This window comes from Seriola dumerili, unplaced genomic scaffold, assembly GCF_002260705.1.
Source record: "Seriola dumerili isolate Sdu_G_001 unplaced genomic scaffold, Sdu_1.0 BDQW01000088.1, whole genome shotgun sequence".
NCBI lineage: Eukaryota > Metazoa > Chordata > Actinopteri > Carangiformes > Carangidae > Seriola > Seriola dumerili.
Window position 1 is genome coordinate 14,311,773 of NW_019174343.1, and position 17,659 is coordinate 14,329,431.

Genomic DNA, 17,659 nt, shown 5'->3' on the forward strand with positions numbered 1-17,659 from the left:
TGGTGTTCATCTCTTTCTGCTATAAACACACTTAAAAATCATAAGATGAAGACTGATTTAATAGCATACTGTGTGTCATATCTGAACTTGGAGAGTATGTTTGTGTCTGGAACCAAAGAGAAACAATGCAGCTTTGGCTCTTTCACGATCAAAACTGTGTTTGTTTAATTATAATTGTTTGTATGGCTATTTTTGGCAGGAAAACATGTGATTGTAGTGTGGGATCCACCTACTGGCTCACTTATACAGGAAGGCTTTCACTAATCACTTTGCCTTATTTAAACTTCCATCCTCCCACACTCGGTTTTCCCTCGACTCACTTATAAAACGCATCACAAGCTACAGTTCACTCAGAGAAGGAGTCCTGTCCTAAATATGATCCACTGCAGGACACTAGACACCTTTGCCAAATAAATGTGTTAATTATTGCAGGATAAACTGTATATGTTGCAGACATTTTTACCTGCCTTAATGTTTTTTCCAACATCTGTGCAACACAAACGCAATGTGAAAACATGAAATTGTGGCTAAAGCTTTGGATTCAAGAGATGTTGCCTCTACAGCACACTTGAACATAAGCTATAAGTGCTGTTAAATTGGCTTCAGTAAGTCCTCCACCATGCCAGCTGGTCATGACCAGAAGAGGCTGATGGTACAATACAATGGAGTAAAAGTCAGGATAGACCCTGCTGCTTCTGATTTGACCCCTCTTCTTAATCTGCTTCTCTCAAGTCCTTCAGCTTCATGGAAGCGCAATACTAAACTGCTGTAGTACCCCTTTAAAATGACAACACTTATTTTGGTGTTGCCACCTGCAAATGACTTCATGTATCTAGTTATAGATCATTTTTCTCCAGAGCAGTCATTGTGACATGTGTAATTAATAAAATGAATGATGGCTCCATCCAGCTGTGTCAGTTCCTGGGTCCTGGTGTTTTGCATGCAGATTCACTGGGACACAAACAGAACCATCACTAATATTATTATGCCCACCTGTGCTTTTTTTCTGCTGTAACATGTCAAGTGTGTGCACAAAACCAGGACCCTGAAATTGAAGCAGCAAAGTAGAGTTCAGCCATTATTAATATTATTTACATCTGCACTTTTCCTACTATCCCTAACCCATGTCAAAATGTCCTCAATGGATAAATGACAGTATACTGTTTTTTTGCAGTTAGTGTACAAGAAAACAACATAATTAATTGTTTCATACTAATAGGAAATGATGCCATACATGCACCATTATATGTGAATCAAACAGGGACACTGCTGCCAGTTAAACTTCACAAAGAGAAGGCTAAATGTCTTTTTAAAGGTTTTATTTTTTATTGTTTTTTTGCAAGATCTTTCTTCTCCTTCCCACCACTGTTTGTAACTCTCAGCAGCACCTCCATTTACTTTATATATTGCATTGTGGAACAATGGTGTCCATCACCTACACACTCCAAAATGAAGGCTTTTTGATGATGCATATTGACTTTTTTGAGTACAGTTGATTTTGGCACTGACACGTCACTGTAAACACTAGAAAGCTGTTTAGAATCAGTATGGAACAGAATACCAAAATAATCACTGCTGATGCCTTTTCTGGTGAAATGCCTCACTGTGATTTGTCACAGTTAGTCTGACAACATCACAAATAAGATAGATAAATAACCTAAACAACTTTAGAATTAAAAAAAACAAATGGAGTGCTGTGAGCCACTCCTGTAGTGAGCATTATTTGCTGTACAGAATTGAGGTTGCCATAGAAAACTCTTTTATAAGTCTGAAACATTGTTAAACCAAACAAGAAACACGTTTTCCCTTGTTCAAACATCCACAAACAGTCTGGCGGTATGTGCTTACATATCTGTATTTTTTTATTTTTTTCCTCCAAACTTCTTTGGTAACTTCTAATTTGAGTCCTCTGGGTGTCCTTTGGCAACACAAAAGCTCTTCTGTCCCTCCTCATTTGGGAGGCTCTCTCAGCTGTTTGAGAGAAACACAGTTGTGCAGAGATAATCCCACTAAGTGGACGATATAAGGGCACATAGCCAGACTAGTCATGTCCACCGGGCCTTATACTGTCACTGCTGAGGTATGCTTAACATTTCCTCCCAATGTAAACACAAGCACCCTCCACACAATCACACTCTCACTCGTAAGCATACGCTGAGACATCAGGACGCAGTTGCCTTGCTTTGTATTTCACCCAGACAGCATTTGAAATACCATAACACACCTACACACAGTTCAGCAGAGTACACAGAGCTACAGTCAGAACATCCAAGGCATAGAAAGCACTGTAACATTGCTTTGTGTCAGTTTAAAAAAAACAACAACAAAAAAAAAAAAACTCTCTCTCTCTCTGATTTATACTTCATCGCTCAGTCATTTGAATGTCAGACCACTTGTCTTATTTGAAGTTGCTATGGTGGCAGTGCTTTTTGTTGTGTGTTGAAGTTGCAGTGTAAATTGAATGGTGCTTTGTTCATATGTCATCCTCTTTTAATTTTCCTGTACTGAATCATCAATCACCATTATTTGCTAATACTTTGCAAAATATTTAAAGCAGTATTTCCCAAAGCTGCAAACTTTAAATGCATATCGAAGCTTTATGCAACATAGTAGCATTGACATATATGGATAGTAAATGGATGTTGGTAATTGGCAGATTTTTGAAGTACATGATGTCCACCAATTGCCAGAAAACAGCATGTAAGGGCAATCGTTAGGGTCATGGAGCAATCACACATGCATAGTTGACTTTGGCCCAAGTCGGTCTTTATTTATCCTTGCCTCCACTTGATATGCATCACCCACTTGCCCAGAAAAAAAGGAAGATGAATATTGAAGCCTCATACAAAAATTAGATTAAAGTACATCTTACAGTATATGGGAGAAAAAGGAGGATCGGAACAGACTCAGAAATCAGAAACAAAACAGAAAGTGAGGGGTATCAGAGCATCCCTTGCTTGCACAGAAAAATGTCTGAACAACAAGAGCCATTTTTTCCTCTTGTTTGTTAGTAGCCTAACATTACCATTGCTGAACCAGTAGCAAGTGAAAACCATTTAAGCAATAGTGTCTCCTGGCTTCACATATCTGTAACTCTTGGGTTGTTTGCTTTTTAAAAAAAACTTTTTTGCCATCTTGCCTCTTATCTTAATTTCCTCAGACGTTGTTTTACTTGTGGATGCACAGCGAACATTTATACCTCATTTTAGAGCATTAACTCCTTACCACCACAAATCTGTTGTCTACCCATGCTAACCGCTGCCGCTGTCAGAGACACACTGCAGACTAACTGGGTGGTTCATCTGAGATAAACACCAGGAACCATTCTGTCTTTAGTCCCTTCCTCTCCTAATAACCGCATATATTGCTTTCCTGTCTTTTGAGGGAGAAGAGGTCTTGCAGGAAACAGTCAAGGGAAGCTGTTGTTGGTCGGCCCATTTATTGTCTTAAATGCACTGCAAGGGATTAGTTGCTTCCTCTATAATTTCTCCAACAGGATAAGAACCTTGGAGCGAATAGCAGTTTATACAATCCAGATCTTTGAGGATATTTTTGATTTCACACAGAATATAAGAAGTATTGTGCAATGTTTGTTTCTAGGTAATTCTAGGTATTGTCTAATCACGTCCCTGTTTGTGTTTAAACACAGATGACTTCTTTGTGATGTGGACATGTCAGGATTTTTCTCACATGATGTGCCTTATGACAGACAACAGAGAGTGTAGAGGAGATGAAGTGGAAATTTGAGTTTTGAGTAAATTATGTAGTTTTGTGTTTATGTACAGTACATCAAACTGAAGACTGCTTATGTTGTTGCTTTTCTTACACTATCAAAGCTGCTCGCTGATAAAACTTCCTTAAAAGTAAGTCCTCTCTGTTGGCTTTATAGCATTTCATACTTTTTATGGTTGGCGGGGCTATAATCATCTTCCAGTTTATCTTCTTGAATCTGGGGAAGTTTGTTAATGACTGAATTAACTTTTTATCAGACTGTTCGTGCCTAAAGAGCTGGTGTTTGTTTTCTCTCTGTTGCCCTTAAGAAAACCACTCATAGTAGTACTGCATGACACCATTGATATTCCAACACATAAATAGACAAGGTCTACAAAAATCATTTAAGCTCTCCTCCAGGTATGTTTGAATCCATCCATCCATCCATTTTTCTGCTGCTTATCCGAGGTCAGGTCGCAGTGCCAGCAGGGCAGGCAGAGTAGTCCAGACGTCTCTCTCCCTAGCAACATTTTCCAGCTCCTCCTGGGGGATCACGAGGTGTTCCCAGACCCAAACTCATCCCACACCCGGGATTCAGCGTCAGTGCCGCAGCCGCAGCCGCAGCCGCAGCCGCAGCCGCAGCGCTTTGGCCTGCCGCTGCTTTGGCCTGCCGCTGCTTTGGCCTGCCGCTGCTTGTCTGCTGCTTCAGGAGACCCCTGGGCCAGCCAGGCCTGAAAGGTCTCCTTCTTCCGCTTGTTAAACATTGATCTTAGGCCTAAGGTGTTCTGGTACCAAGTATACTTATGAACCACCTTTATGTTTGAACATGGTGTTTGTTATGGCCAATCCATGGCAAGCACAGAAGTCCAACAACTAAACACCTCTTGGGTTCAGTTAAGGCAGGTTGTCCCTCCCAATCAACCCACTCCAGGTTTCTCCATCATTGCCCACATGAGCCTTGAATCCCCCAGAACTATATTCTGTACCCAGTCCAAGGCACAGACAATAGGCACAGACAAAAGTCAGAGGCTCCCCCCTTAGTGACTTCTTGCATGTGATTAGTACCAAGATACGGTAGATTTGCTTAAAGGTGGTGCCAGAATCTAACACCATTTTCCACAGCTCTGAGTCAGCTGTTCTCTCAACAGTGTGTGTGCGTATGTGAGAGACAGAGCGGTCTTGTTGAGTTTGAAGAAGAGGGCTCATTTTTGTTGAGGCATGATACCTTTTTAACATGCATCATTTAACATGCTGTCATTATGAAAGTCTTCAGGCCTAACACTGCATTTATACACCGCACATGTTGTACACACGTGTTTGCACATTTTGTAGGGTTGCTTTTTTTCAGTATACTGACCAGTAAAGGGTCAATGTCCTGTCTAGTCAAGCATAAGCTACAGTACATCACTTTCCCAAATGTGAATCTAGTCATGGTCCTACACATAATGATTGTATCTGTAGTTAGAGGCTTGAAATTTAGATTAAGTCGCACAAAATGAGGACTAGAGACTTGACCTCCTAAAACATTGGACTGAATTGAAATTTTGAAATCAAAACATTTGAGTCTGAAGTTCAACCACAAAACAACGAAAAACAAAACAAAAACAAAGCTGCCTTCCATAACCACACTTTGAGAAACCTTACCTGAAGGTGAAGGTGTTCCTGCACCTGTAAAGTACATTAGTTGCCTAGCAAATACTTCAAATACATTTTTTGCATAAATTAAACAAACAATACATGAAATGTTAATTAATTAGCTTTACAGGTGCTGGGAAGTGGATTTTGTTACCCTCAGACAGGGCCAGACTAACTGTTTCCCCTTGTTTCCAGTCCAAGTGCTAAGATAAGCTAAGTGGCTATTGGCTGTAGCTTCATATTTAACTAACAGACATGAGAGTGATGTTGGTCTTCTTCTTGGCCAGAAAGTGAATAAATGTCCACCTTGGCTTTAAAGGCTTAGTTTTTAGGCTTACGCAATGGAAGGACTTTATATTAGCACTGTAAAAATACTATAAACACAGTTTTGAGAAAAATGTGCTTGTGCACTTTTATTTTAATAGTCAACATTCAGAGAACTGAGGGACTTTCATTTGGCTTGCATTTTGCATATAAGGCTTGTGACTTGAAAAAACCTGCTGGCAGCTAAAGGTGATATTTCAGTATATTTATCTTTTTGTTTTTCTTACCAGCATGCTACATTATATTAGGTTAGTGTACATGGGGCAGCCAGTATCAAAGATAGTTTTGTTTCTGACTTCAAATAGATATTTCAGAGCTGAATAAAGTCACATGTATGCGGCGGGGGTTCCAGTTGTAAAAGAGTGTTTTCATTTGCAGGGATGTTAATGAATCACTGAGTTTTCTACCCTCTGGACTAGTCCCACCACTTCTCCTGCACAGTGACCCAACAAGGAATCCTCACTCCAGATATCAGTATTACTTAGCTGACATGTTTCCCAGCTGACTGTGATTAAAGGCAAACCAATGCGAGCTGATCATCTGTCACACATGACACTCATATTTACATGTTGTGATTGTGAGTTGAGATTACTTGTAAAATGGCTTTATCAAATTATAGGGCAGCTCGCTCGTCAGACAGGAGCTTCCAGTCGACGTGTGTTCATTTTCATTTGGCTTTTACACTTGCAAGCTTGATCCAGTTCTGGTGTGAACTTAACAACTTTTTTATTTTTATGTACTTGTGTGAACAGAAATACACATTTACTCCATTTACAGCAGCGAATAGTTCAAGGTCTCACCATCTCTCTGTCCTCCCTCTCTCTCTCTCTCTCTCTCTCTCTCTCTCTCTCTTTGTCTGATTCACATTCTTTTACTCTCTTTACTTCCTGTTGTCCACACTTTTCTTTCACTTCCTTTTCTTTGCTTTTCTAACCGTATTTTGGGTCAAGCTAAAGTAAACCATATCTGATGTGAGGGGTTGAGGGGGGGCAAGAGGAAGATTTGGGAGATAGAGACCATTTACTCTGAGGGAGAGAATAGTGCATGAAATGGTTAGAGGAATTCAGAAAGAGAAGGAGGGATGATAGAATATCGAGGGGGGAAGATAGGGAGTCCCCACCCTCTTCTCTCTCCCTCTGTCATCCCACTCCCCTTCTCTTGGCTGGCCTTATTTGGTCATGTTACTGTGGCTATAGCAGGAGGGGAGAAAGAGAGAGAGAATGAGGGAAGGATGGACAGATTTTTCTTTTTTCTCCTCTTTTCGCCTTCTCAGAAAAGAGAGCTTCGGTCTGATGAGAGGTGAAGCCAGAGGAAAGCCAGGACACAGAGGGAGGAGTTGCTGGTGGACAGAAGATTAACTCTGTAGGGAAATTTGTCACACTAGCTCATGCGTATTGGTTTACTGAAAACTGAGCTTTCAGCGACTGTAAAAGTCTCTGTGTGCTTCAGTTGCAGTCGTTGTGCAGCTTGTCACAGAAGAGGAACTCTTCTGGGACTAAAGAGGAACTCTGTCATGCTAAAATTGTATCCACATGCAAATGGAGGGGCTGTTTTTTTTCCTCCTGTCGAGTTTCTACACTATCTATGAAAATGAGCAGCACAATCAGAGTCTGCTGACGACAGTAGCGTCTCATTGTTGCTGTGGTTACAAACGCTGACTCTGACTGACCGCAACTTATTGCTCTGTCACAACACACACACACACACACACAGACACGCACACACATATGTACATGCTTTCCTGTCCCTCATCACTCCTCCTTGAAACTGACAAAGGCCTTTGATCTTCATTCAGGACAATTATGGATCTGTGTTTGAAGTGCAAGCACACACAGATGCTCAGAGAAGAGTGCGTGGAAACAGTGTGTGTTTATATTTTTTGCTCCTCAAGTCTTTGAATATATCACCAGACATGTCAAAAAGGTGTCATTTATTCAGTTAATCCTGTCATGTATTTAAAAAAAAAAAAAATCTTTTGTTAAACTGTGGGTTTTGTGTTTTTTTTTTTTATGTTTTCTTTCAACTTGTTTTAGAAACTCAGACCTTTAGTGTCTGTTGGTTTTATGTTTAGCTGTGGCTGTGACGTGTTTCCCACACTGTAGTGCTGTCCTCTCCAGGTTTCACTCAGAGCGTATTAATATATTTCCATATATTGTGTAAGTATTTACAGTGTAGGTATGCCAACCCTTTGGAATGACCTTTCTGTGTGAATTGGTCATAAAATGTGATTTGATCTTCATCTCTGGGCAAACACCGTTTGCCTAACGTAATAACACGGACAATTCTTATCTTTTGTGTCTTTATTGAGCACAGCCATTCAACATTCACAATGCTGGTGGAAATAAATAGTAGGTGAACTGAATTTAATAACTGGTCGAACATCCTTTGACACCAATAATGTGAAACGAGCTCTTCCAGTAGCTGCTGATCAGACCTGCTCAATGTTCAGGAGGAATTTTAAACCAGTCTTCCTTGTAGAACTGCTTCAGCTGAGACATATTCTTAGGATGTCTCTTTTAGGGATGATATTTCTCTTCATGTCATTCCACAGCATCTCCACTGGATGAAGGTCTGGGCTCTGACTCAGCCACTCCAGCAGGTGGATTTTCTGTTGTACATTTACTTGTGATATTTAGGCTCATTGTCCTGCTGCATCGCCCAGTTTCTACTAAGCTTCAGCAGGTTTACAGCCCCACTGACATTATCCTGTAAGATACCTTGATAAACTTGGGAATCCATTTTCCCTGTGATGATGGCGAGCTGTCCAGGCCCCGAGGCTGCAAAGCCCCAAATCATGATGCTCCCTCCTCTGTACTTTACCTTTTGGGATGATGTTTTCATGTCGACATACAGCGCCATACATAGTGCTGCATATTCTTCCCAGACAATTCAACCATAGTTTCCTCAATCAATAAAACATTTCTCCCGATAGTGTTGTGTGAGTGCAGGCAACGCTTTTTTGGAGAGCTTCTTCCATGGTGTCCATGGCAGAACACCATATGCAGCCGTGCATCTGTGTATGGTAGACTCATGAACAGAGATGTTAACCAGCTCCAATGATTCCTTCGAGCCTTTAGCTGTTACTCTGAGGTTCTTTCAGATTTCTGATCATTCTGGCTTTTGCCTTTGGAGTCGTCTTAGCTGGACGCTCACTTCCAGGGAGAGTAGCCGCAGAGCTAAAACTTTTCCATTTATAGACAGTTTGTCCAACTGTGCACTGATGAATATCTAAAATCTTTGAGATGACTTTGTGACCGCTTCAGCTTTATGCAAATTAACGATTCTTGATCCTAAATCTTCTGAGATCTTTTTTTTTTTTTTTGCAAGGGATGTTTCACATCAGCAGATGTTTCTTGTGAACAGCAAACTGAAACTGTTTGAGTGTTTTTTATAATTCATTAAGTAGCTTGAACCCACACTTCCAATCTGGTTTCATTGACGGGACTGCAGGTTTGATAACTCCTGACTCTAATTAGCTTTTGTTAGTGTCATTAGCTGAGGGGGGTAACATCTCATTCCAACCTACACTGTGAATGTTTGATGTTTTCAATATGGACAAGAACAATACAATCATGTGTGTGTTATTAGTTAGAATAGATTGTGTTTGTTCATAATTGTAACTTGAATGAAGATCTGACCATATTTTAGGACAAATATATACATAAATGGAGGTAATCCCAAACAGTTTACTTACTTTTTCTTGGCACTGTATCTTTCTATGTCTGTTTATGTCTCTTTTTTTCTCTCTGACTCTCTGTATGTACCAATCTATTCTAACATCTGTCCGTCTTCCTCTACAGTGTGTCTTTCTTTCTCTCTCTCTCTCTCTCCACATATCTCCATATCTATAGATGAATCTTTGTCTGTATTTATTTCTGTCTCTTTCTCTCTGTGCAGACTGTCTGTTCAGACTGTGCCCTATGAACCGCTACTCAGCCCAGAAGCAGTTCTGGAAAGCAGCGAAGCCTGGAGGGAACACCGACACAGTGCTCCTCAACAAGCTCCATGTAAGTCAAGTGACGACATAATCACCTCCCGGCGAGTCACCACAGACCAGAGCGATACACACAGACCTGTCCTCGAGGCTCGCAGGGTGAAGAAAGGGAACAGAGTTAGAGAAGGCGAACTTCTTCAAAAGTTTACATTTTTATTTTGCAGTTTCGATTTGAATGAAACTGAAAGCATGGCTGCACAGTGAATGTAAAGAAATGTTGATGCTGTGCACATCTTAACAGCAGGTTTCAAAGGGATTATGTATATTTTCTGAGGTAGAATTTTAAAGTCCTTTTATAGACATCTCACTCCTACTGTCCTACCTTTCTGCCCTCTACACTCTCCTTTCTCTCTTTCTGCTGTGGTGCAATACCATTTAAAGCAATCTGCTATCTGGCCACACAGTCATAAAATGGAAGATTACAATCTCTTGTTCGTTTCTATGGAGATGTGAGCCAGAGTTTTCAGTTGAAGCTCCTCTGTTGAAGTGTAATTTCTTTTGGCTGAGAACATTACTACTCTGTTGCTCAGCAAACCAATCAGATTACTTCTCACCAAATGACTGTGTTTAAGTGGTATCAGTGAAAATTGTTGTGTGAGGTGCTCTGTTTTCATTTTTTAAAACACACCTCTTTTATGTGTCCGTTGCTTCACAGCATGCAGCTGACCTGGAGAAGAAGCAGAACGACTCTGAAAACAAAAAACTACTTGGAACAGTAATTCAGTACGGGAATGTTATTCAGGTTTGTTTTTCAGATGTAGAAATCATCTGCTTGGTATTTATTCTGATAAACTTTGTTGAGACTACCACAGAGTTTTTGATTAAAATGAGATTACCCTGAAATAAGCCAGCGATGGAGGAAATTCTCAAACACCTCACGCCTCAGCCTGAGTGCACCTTTAGCATGTTCCCCAATATTAACTCTTAAATAAAAGCAAACCAGTATTACCGCCCCAACAAATAAAATACATATAATAAAGTATACCCTCTAATACATCCTGAACAGAGAATACTTGAAGCTGCCTCCTAAGACACACTAATAATGAAACAAAAGCAGCTATACTTCAACAACATGCACGTGCACGCATATGCACACTCTTTATATAAACCACAAAAATCAATAAATTGCCCACAGTATATATAGTAAGAAGATGAATTTCAGTGAAATCGCTGTGACTCATCACAGAATGACACTACTTAGCAGGCGTCTCAAATACAAGCTGCTTTCTTGTAGTCAGCACACCATTAGCAGCACTTCTTCCTCACTTTAGATTTCAGTGTGTCTAATGAATTTATGTGTCTTGTTGTCTTTTCTCCCACTGTATATTGTCACTGCTCAGCTCCTCCACCTGAAGAGCAATAAATACCTGACGGTGAACAAGCGTCTGCCCGCGCTCCTAGAGAAGAATGCCATGAGGGTGATGTTAGACACTGCTGGAAATGAGGGCTCCTGGTTTTACATACAGCCCTTCTACAAACTACGCTCAATTGGGGACAGCGTGAGTCATCATTTGTATAAGTATGGTGCATTGTGGGCATGCCATACTGTATTTGTCATTCAAAATACAATTGCTGATGTTATTTTTTTTTTATTATAGCGGAGTTACTAATTTGCACTTACAGTAGTAAATTAGTACTATAAGGTCAAAGCTGCAGGATCAAGGTGCAGACACCGAGGGCACAGGTCTTCTTTGCCACCCTGATCCCCATTCTGAGGCATGTATCCAATCACATCTATCCCGGGATGGAGCTGTGCCAACACCCAATTGGTGTTTACCTGGTCACAAAGCTCTTGTTGGCAACCGCTCTTCTTCCCTGCAGCAGGAAGTAGTGGGCCGGTGCCCAAGGACAAAATGAACCATGGCAGAGGCCGAGCCTTTCTACTAAGCTCTTCTCAGAGTAGGTATGGCGTGAGGCCTAAGCAGCAGGCCCTGCACAAAAATAAAACTTGAGTCAGTCCTTACCTGCTGAAAATAGCGAGAAGACAATGACATGCGGATGGATACTGAGGTTCACTTATAATTGCCTACATGCATGTCAGAGATTCAAAGTTGCGTATATGATGAATGTGTTGCAGTGTCCTTAGAGAAGATGTACAGTTGGTGCTTCCTTTCAGTACCCACTGCCTAAATAAAAGTAAATCTTTTGAAAAAAATCATTGAATACACTTAAGTAAAACTCAGTAAAATAAAATGCACAAGACGAGAGTGTTTTCATGAAACATCAGGGTCCTGATGGCTTCCTGCCGTTCCACCTAATCCCCACCTTACAGTCGGCTGCTCTGCTTGTGCCAGGACTACAAAGTATAACGTTTGTTCTTTTATGTTTCACATTTTTGTGTTTCATTTTGTGATGGCAGGTGGTGATCGGGGACAAAGTGGTGCTGAACCCTGTGAACGCTGGTCAGCCACTCCATGCCAGCACACACCAGCTCGTGGACAATCCAGGATGCAATGAGGTTTGGCTGAGCCAGTGCAACTCGTCTTCACTCCTTAGATGCTTCTGTGGGAGTTTCTGCTGTTCAGAATCTAATTATAGCTTCTTTTTCCTCATAATCTCTGCTTGGTTATTAGCTGCCTGATAAGAAACAGTAAGGGATTGTTCCTCTGTCCTCCTGATTCAGCACAGTTAAGCAGCAGGCTAACGCTAACACAGCATCTGGTGGATTGTTTCTCTCTCATAACACTAGACTGCTCTGGGTTACTTAACAACATTACTCATTTTTCCTGTTTACCAACAGTGACATATGTCACATGGTAAGAATATAAGCTAAAAATGATGCATGTCATCAAGTAGCAAAGGAACCAAGTTACAAATCTTTTTCAGTTCTGGATTGACATGCAGTAGTCAATCCTAACACTGCAGTTGTTAAATTACTGTTTCTGCTGCCTTAGTTATTGTGCATGTAAAAAGTTTTAAGTTCTTAATAAATATGCATAATAAATACTATAAATATGTACTTAAATTCACATTTGGTCGAGTTAGACAAGACATTGATGTGTAGAACAGTTTATAAAGAAGAGTCATGAGTAACTTAGTCTGTGTTTACAGGATGAGGAAAAGCATTAAACTCCACAAACACAAAGCCATCCCTTGAACTTTTGCAGTGTTGTGTCAATGTTCCCACTGTGCAGGAACGCTGCCAGGAGATCGTAGCTACAGTCACGTCAAATTGTTTGTATGTTTTTCAGGTGAACTCGGTCAACTGTAACACCAGCTGGAAGATTGTCTTGTTCATGAAGTGGAGCGACAATCAGGAGATCATCCTTAAAGGGGTTTGTCTCACAGCAGCTACCAAACAAACACATTATATACAGACCTATCTGTTTAGTAGAGCATTACATGACACAAAACACATTTTATAGTCAGTACAACAGATAGAGATGTCTTTTTCTCAGATAAAGTAGGTCCAATACAGCACAACTGAAATCACTCATGAGAGAACTAACTTGCCATTTTGTCTCAATGAAAAAAAAAAAGTTTTTCCATCTGCAGGTGCTGCTTAATGACCCTCATTAAGAGCTGAATGTTTACAAATGAGACTGTTTTATTGGTTATTCAGCAGCTTGTTACGCCAACTGCAGCAGCAAAAGTGCTCCTCCAAAGTGTTTGACAAAAACTGTGAATGTACCAGACTAATCTTTAGCTATTAATCGAGCGAGTGAAACTGGTGTCAGACCACATTGATTGTCTACAAACGTCTAACTTTCAGTGGGGAGTGAATATCAATTAGAATAGGTTCTGCTTTATTACAGGGAATGTATTTTGTGGAATATGAAACTTGCTGTAGACCTGCTAGAATAAATATTAGCTTTTTAAAATGTATGCCTCAGACCTATAAGTTGGTTTTAAGGTGAAGGTGAATACTGACAGTAACAAATCTTCTTCTTCTTCTTCTTCTTTCCAGGGCGATGTGGTACGGTTATTTCATGCAGAACAGGAGAAATTCCTCACATGTGATGATCACAGAAGAAAACAGTATGTTTTTCTTCGCACTACTGGACGGCAGTCAGCTACCTCGGCAACAAGCAGCAAAGCCCTATGGGAGATCGAGGTGAGGAGGAATATTTTTGGAGTTGGTTTTGCTGATTGTGTACAGCAGTAAACATAAAAACTGCGAGAGTGTTTCCCAGCACTTCCTTATATCAGCGCTGGTGTAACATTTTACCGCTGTGTGCTCCGGTATCAGGTTGTGCAGCATGATCCGTGTCGAGGGGGGGCAGGATACTGGAACAGCCTGTTCAGGTTCAAACACTTGGCCACTGGACACTACCTGGCTGCAGAGGTTAGTCCACCGCAGACACTGGAACAAGGAAAAAATCAATCAAATCGATTTAACCAAATACATTTATATCATTATATTGTATATTCACTTGAATGGGACCCCACTATACAGTATATAGATATATTTTAGGAACTATCGTTGTTGCTTATGGTCTTTACATTGAAAAAAATGTTGAGAAAAAGAGGCAGAATAGAATATTCACTGTTTATTTCACACAGTTACTTAACTGTGAAGCAGCTTTTAAGACAAAGAAATTTAGACTAAATGATCGTGTTACATGAACTCCAGACAATATCGAGACTAGCTTTTCATTGCAGGAGGTGAACCACTTTGCGTTTTTGCAGGTGAATCCAGAGTATGAAGAGGAGTGTCTGGAGTCCCGCTCTTCAGTAAGTAAGCCACACTGAAAGACTGGTCTGCATAGTGGGTTTAAGATTTATATATATATAATATATATAACCCTGTAACATATAATATATCTCCAAGAAGTGTTGAATAAATGACTTTTCAGAATGTATTCATTATCTTCAATACAACAACAATATTTAACTACTGTGGTAAAGCCAAAGTGTGGTAAACCGCTGGAAACAATAGTAACAGTATTTACAATGTTACTTGTAAACTCCTTGGTAAAATTCTCTGAACTATGGCTTCAACTGCCCACAAACAAACTCCCAGATGACACCCTGCATTGTTTTTTTCCCAGACTGTGAGTTTGTGACTTTGGAGACAACATGTCCCTTGTTATATATCATACATTATACTTTACAGTAGTAGTATTTACTGTGAGTGAGAAGGAATGACATTTCAGTGACCAGCAGATGGCAGCCTTGCACTGTGAATGCGTCTTTCAGTTATGGCGCATCAGTCCTTTGCTCCCATTGCTCAATGAGCAGACTGTGGCTTTCAACATGAAGGTGTTCACATCTGCTCACCAGGCGCCAGTGACAAGGGAACTGGCTCTCAGTCAGTCTGCTCCTGAGCTTACTGCCTTGCAACTACAGTAAAATATAATAATCATAGTCAAATAAACCTAAAAATATACCCAAATAAGGTGGAGTATGGCAGAGGTCCTGGGCAAACGAAAACCGCCCCCAGGTTATTGTTCTGACTATTTTCATTATAGTTGAGTCCTTTTGCAAACAGGACTCAAAATTAAGAAAATAGAAATGCCTAACTAACTTAACCAAGATATTTTCTTAATTGTGTCTAGTCTAGAAATCTACTTGAAGCTAAGACTGATTTGATGAAGTCGTTTTGTCATTTGTCTTTTCTGCCGACCATTATTGGCTTATTGAATTAAGACTGTGAGAGTTAACTTGGAAAATTCAACTAACAAAAGAAAAGAGTAGTTGTGCTCCATTACAGAAATCCCCTCATCTGCTGCATTTCATCCTCCCTGTCTTGAGTTAGCTACTAGAAATCTCTCCACGGTAATTATTGTTAACCTTCTCAGTGACATACCTGACCCCTGGTGATCCTGACACACAGACACACACACACACACACACACACACACACACACACACACACACACACACACACAGGTTTTTTCATGATGGAAATTTCTAATCAGACTGTGTTTTTTGACCTTTCCCTCCAGCTGGACTCAGAGCAAGAAGCCTTAAGAGCCCGTTTGAGAAATGTCCAGGACAAAGTCATGTACACCCTTGTGTCTGTTCCTGATGGAAATGACATTTCCTCCATATTTGAGCTCGACCCCACCACCTTAAGAGGGGGAGACTCACTAGTGCCCAGGTAGGAAGGCCATAACGACATGTTGGTGAAGTGTTTCCAGCTCAGACCCGTGATACTACAGATATGACTGTAAAGAAGGACATGGTCTATTCCCTGGTCCGTCACTCTTTCCACTGATCACCACACAGCACGTAGGGAACTTCCATTGCATATTAAGTCGTCATCATATGGTTGCAAAACAATAAACCACGGTTAGTGTGTGTGTGTGTGTGTGTGTGTGTGTGTGTGTGTGTGCGTGTGTTAAAGCTTTTTAATTTAAGAGAGTGTTTGACTTACTGTTACTCATGTTAGGGGGGTTATGCTGGTGGAGTTCTCGTGTATGCTGGTGATGCAAGCGAGGATATTCACACTAACACATTGCAGTAACTACAGATAAGGCTTTTTGGCATGTGTTGGTGAGAGCAGATGTGTTTCTGCTTGTTTCTAGTAAATATGGATTTCTTGTGCATCTGTGACAAATTAAACATGGCACAGGCTCACAGTATTTTACAAGAAGTAGTGTGACTTTCACTAGAGTATCTCAGGGAAGAGGAAGCTGTTGTAAATTCACACAGCTGTGATGTGTCCATGTGAGCACATCAGGTCTTGCTGCAGCTTGAAGTTAAAGCTGTCGTGCTTCTTGTAAGGTGATGAGTGGGTCTGCGGAGGAGGAGTGTGATGATTGAGAATAATACTTTAAGTGCATTTTGTTGTTAATCCTTGTATACTTTTACCCCAATTATTATCTTTTTTAACTTGTAATAGAGTTTTTCTGCTCTTACTTAAGTAGGAGATCTGAATACTTATTCTGCCACTGACTATCTTGCAACATGAGTTACGAGTGCAGACAGCTTGAGTTTATATTTGATTCTATAATGTAAATAGATTGGTAGCAAGGATGTCTGCACATTTGAGGGACACTCAAGAAGAAGAACAGTGCTCTGTGCTCGCAGTTATTTGCAGTATTGGAAACCTTTAATTGAAGATGCTGATATGCCATTTCAAACATTACCTGTTTCACGAGTCGGCCTGTACTGTCCAGTATTTATTTATGTTCTGAAAACAATATGCAAACAGTAATAACTGGAATAAAATGTGTTCTCAGGAACTCATATGTGCGCCTCAGGCACCTGTGCACCAACACATGGGTTCACAGCACCAACCAGCCAATTGACAAGGAGGAGGAAAAACCTGTCATGCTGCGTGTGAGTGACAGTTCATATGCATTAGCATGTATATCACTAGTGAGCTGTGGCAGCTTTTGTCACGACTACATGTGCACATGTGTGTACATGATGCTGAGGTGAAGCGCTGCTGTCTGGGATTATATGATTTTTATGAGTCACCAGTAATAAAAATCTAAACCAACTGCTGTCAGGTGAAAAAGCACCTGTGCAAAACCCTCCTCCCTGATGTGAAATCGTTGGTGTTTTAGAATTGAATATAAAGTGTCATTATCCATGGCCAAAGACCACTTTTGAATACTCAAAAATATCACACATTTCTCTACTAGATGTCAAAGTTGTCCATTTCTTTTCTGATTCAAGATTGGCACATCTGCACTCAAAGAGGACAAAGAGGCTTTTGCCATTGTGCCTGTCTCCCCGGCTGAAGTGAGAGACCTTGACTTTGCCAATGATGCCAGTAAAGTGTTGGCCTCCATTGCTGGAAAGCTGGAAAAAGGCACCATCACACAGAATGAGCGGAGGTACGCGTTGTGGTGCCAGCTTACCAATTTGTTAACGGGAAACAGTATAGTCACAAATTATTTCTTTGTGTGTCCGTGTGTTTTCATGTACAACCAGAGCGGTTACTAAGCTTCTGGAGGATCTGGTGTTCTTTGTTGTGGACATTCCCAACAACGGGCAGGACGTTCTAGAGATCATGGTCAACAAACCGAACAGGGAACGACAGAAACTCATGAGAGAACAGAATATTCTCAAACAGGTGATGTCTAAATACAGCAAACATTC

The 17,659-nt window shown here is 40.6% G+C and overlaps 1 protein-coding gene across 1 annotated transcript in view; it reads left to right on the forward strand.

The window, feature by feature from the left end:
* The window catches only part of LOC111221798 (inositol 1,4,5-trisphosphate receptor type 1-like), a 68,424-nt gene that overhangs the window by 5,941 nt on the left and 44,824 nt on the right, over window positions 1-17,659 (forward strand). The window contains exons 4-15 of the mRNA XM_022745366.1: window positions 9,568-9,677; window positions 10,320-10,406; window positions 11,005-11,163; window positions 12,024-12,122; window positions 12,856-12,939; window positions 13,572-13,718; window positions 13,854-13,949; window positions 14,294-14,338; window positions 15,553-15,707; window positions 16,792-16,891; window positions 17,234-17,394; window positions 17,492-17,633. Coding sequence (XP_022601087.1) covers window positions 9,568-9,677; window positions 10,320-10,406; window positions 11,005-11,163; window positions 12,024-12,122; window positions 12,856-12,939; window positions 13,572-13,718; window positions 13,854-13,949; window positions 14,294-14,338; window positions 15,553-15,707; window positions 16,792-16,891; window positions 17,234-17,394; window positions 17,492-17,633 — 1,385 coding nt within the window. The remainder of the gene's footprint in view (window positions 1-9,567; window positions 9,678-10,319; window positions 10,407-11,004; window positions 11,164-12,023; window positions 12,123-12,855; window positions 12,940-13,571; window positions 13,719-13,853; window positions 13,950-14,293; window positions 14,339-15,552; window positions 15,708-16,791; window positions 16,892-17,233; window positions 17,395-17,491; window positions 17,634-17,659) is intronic.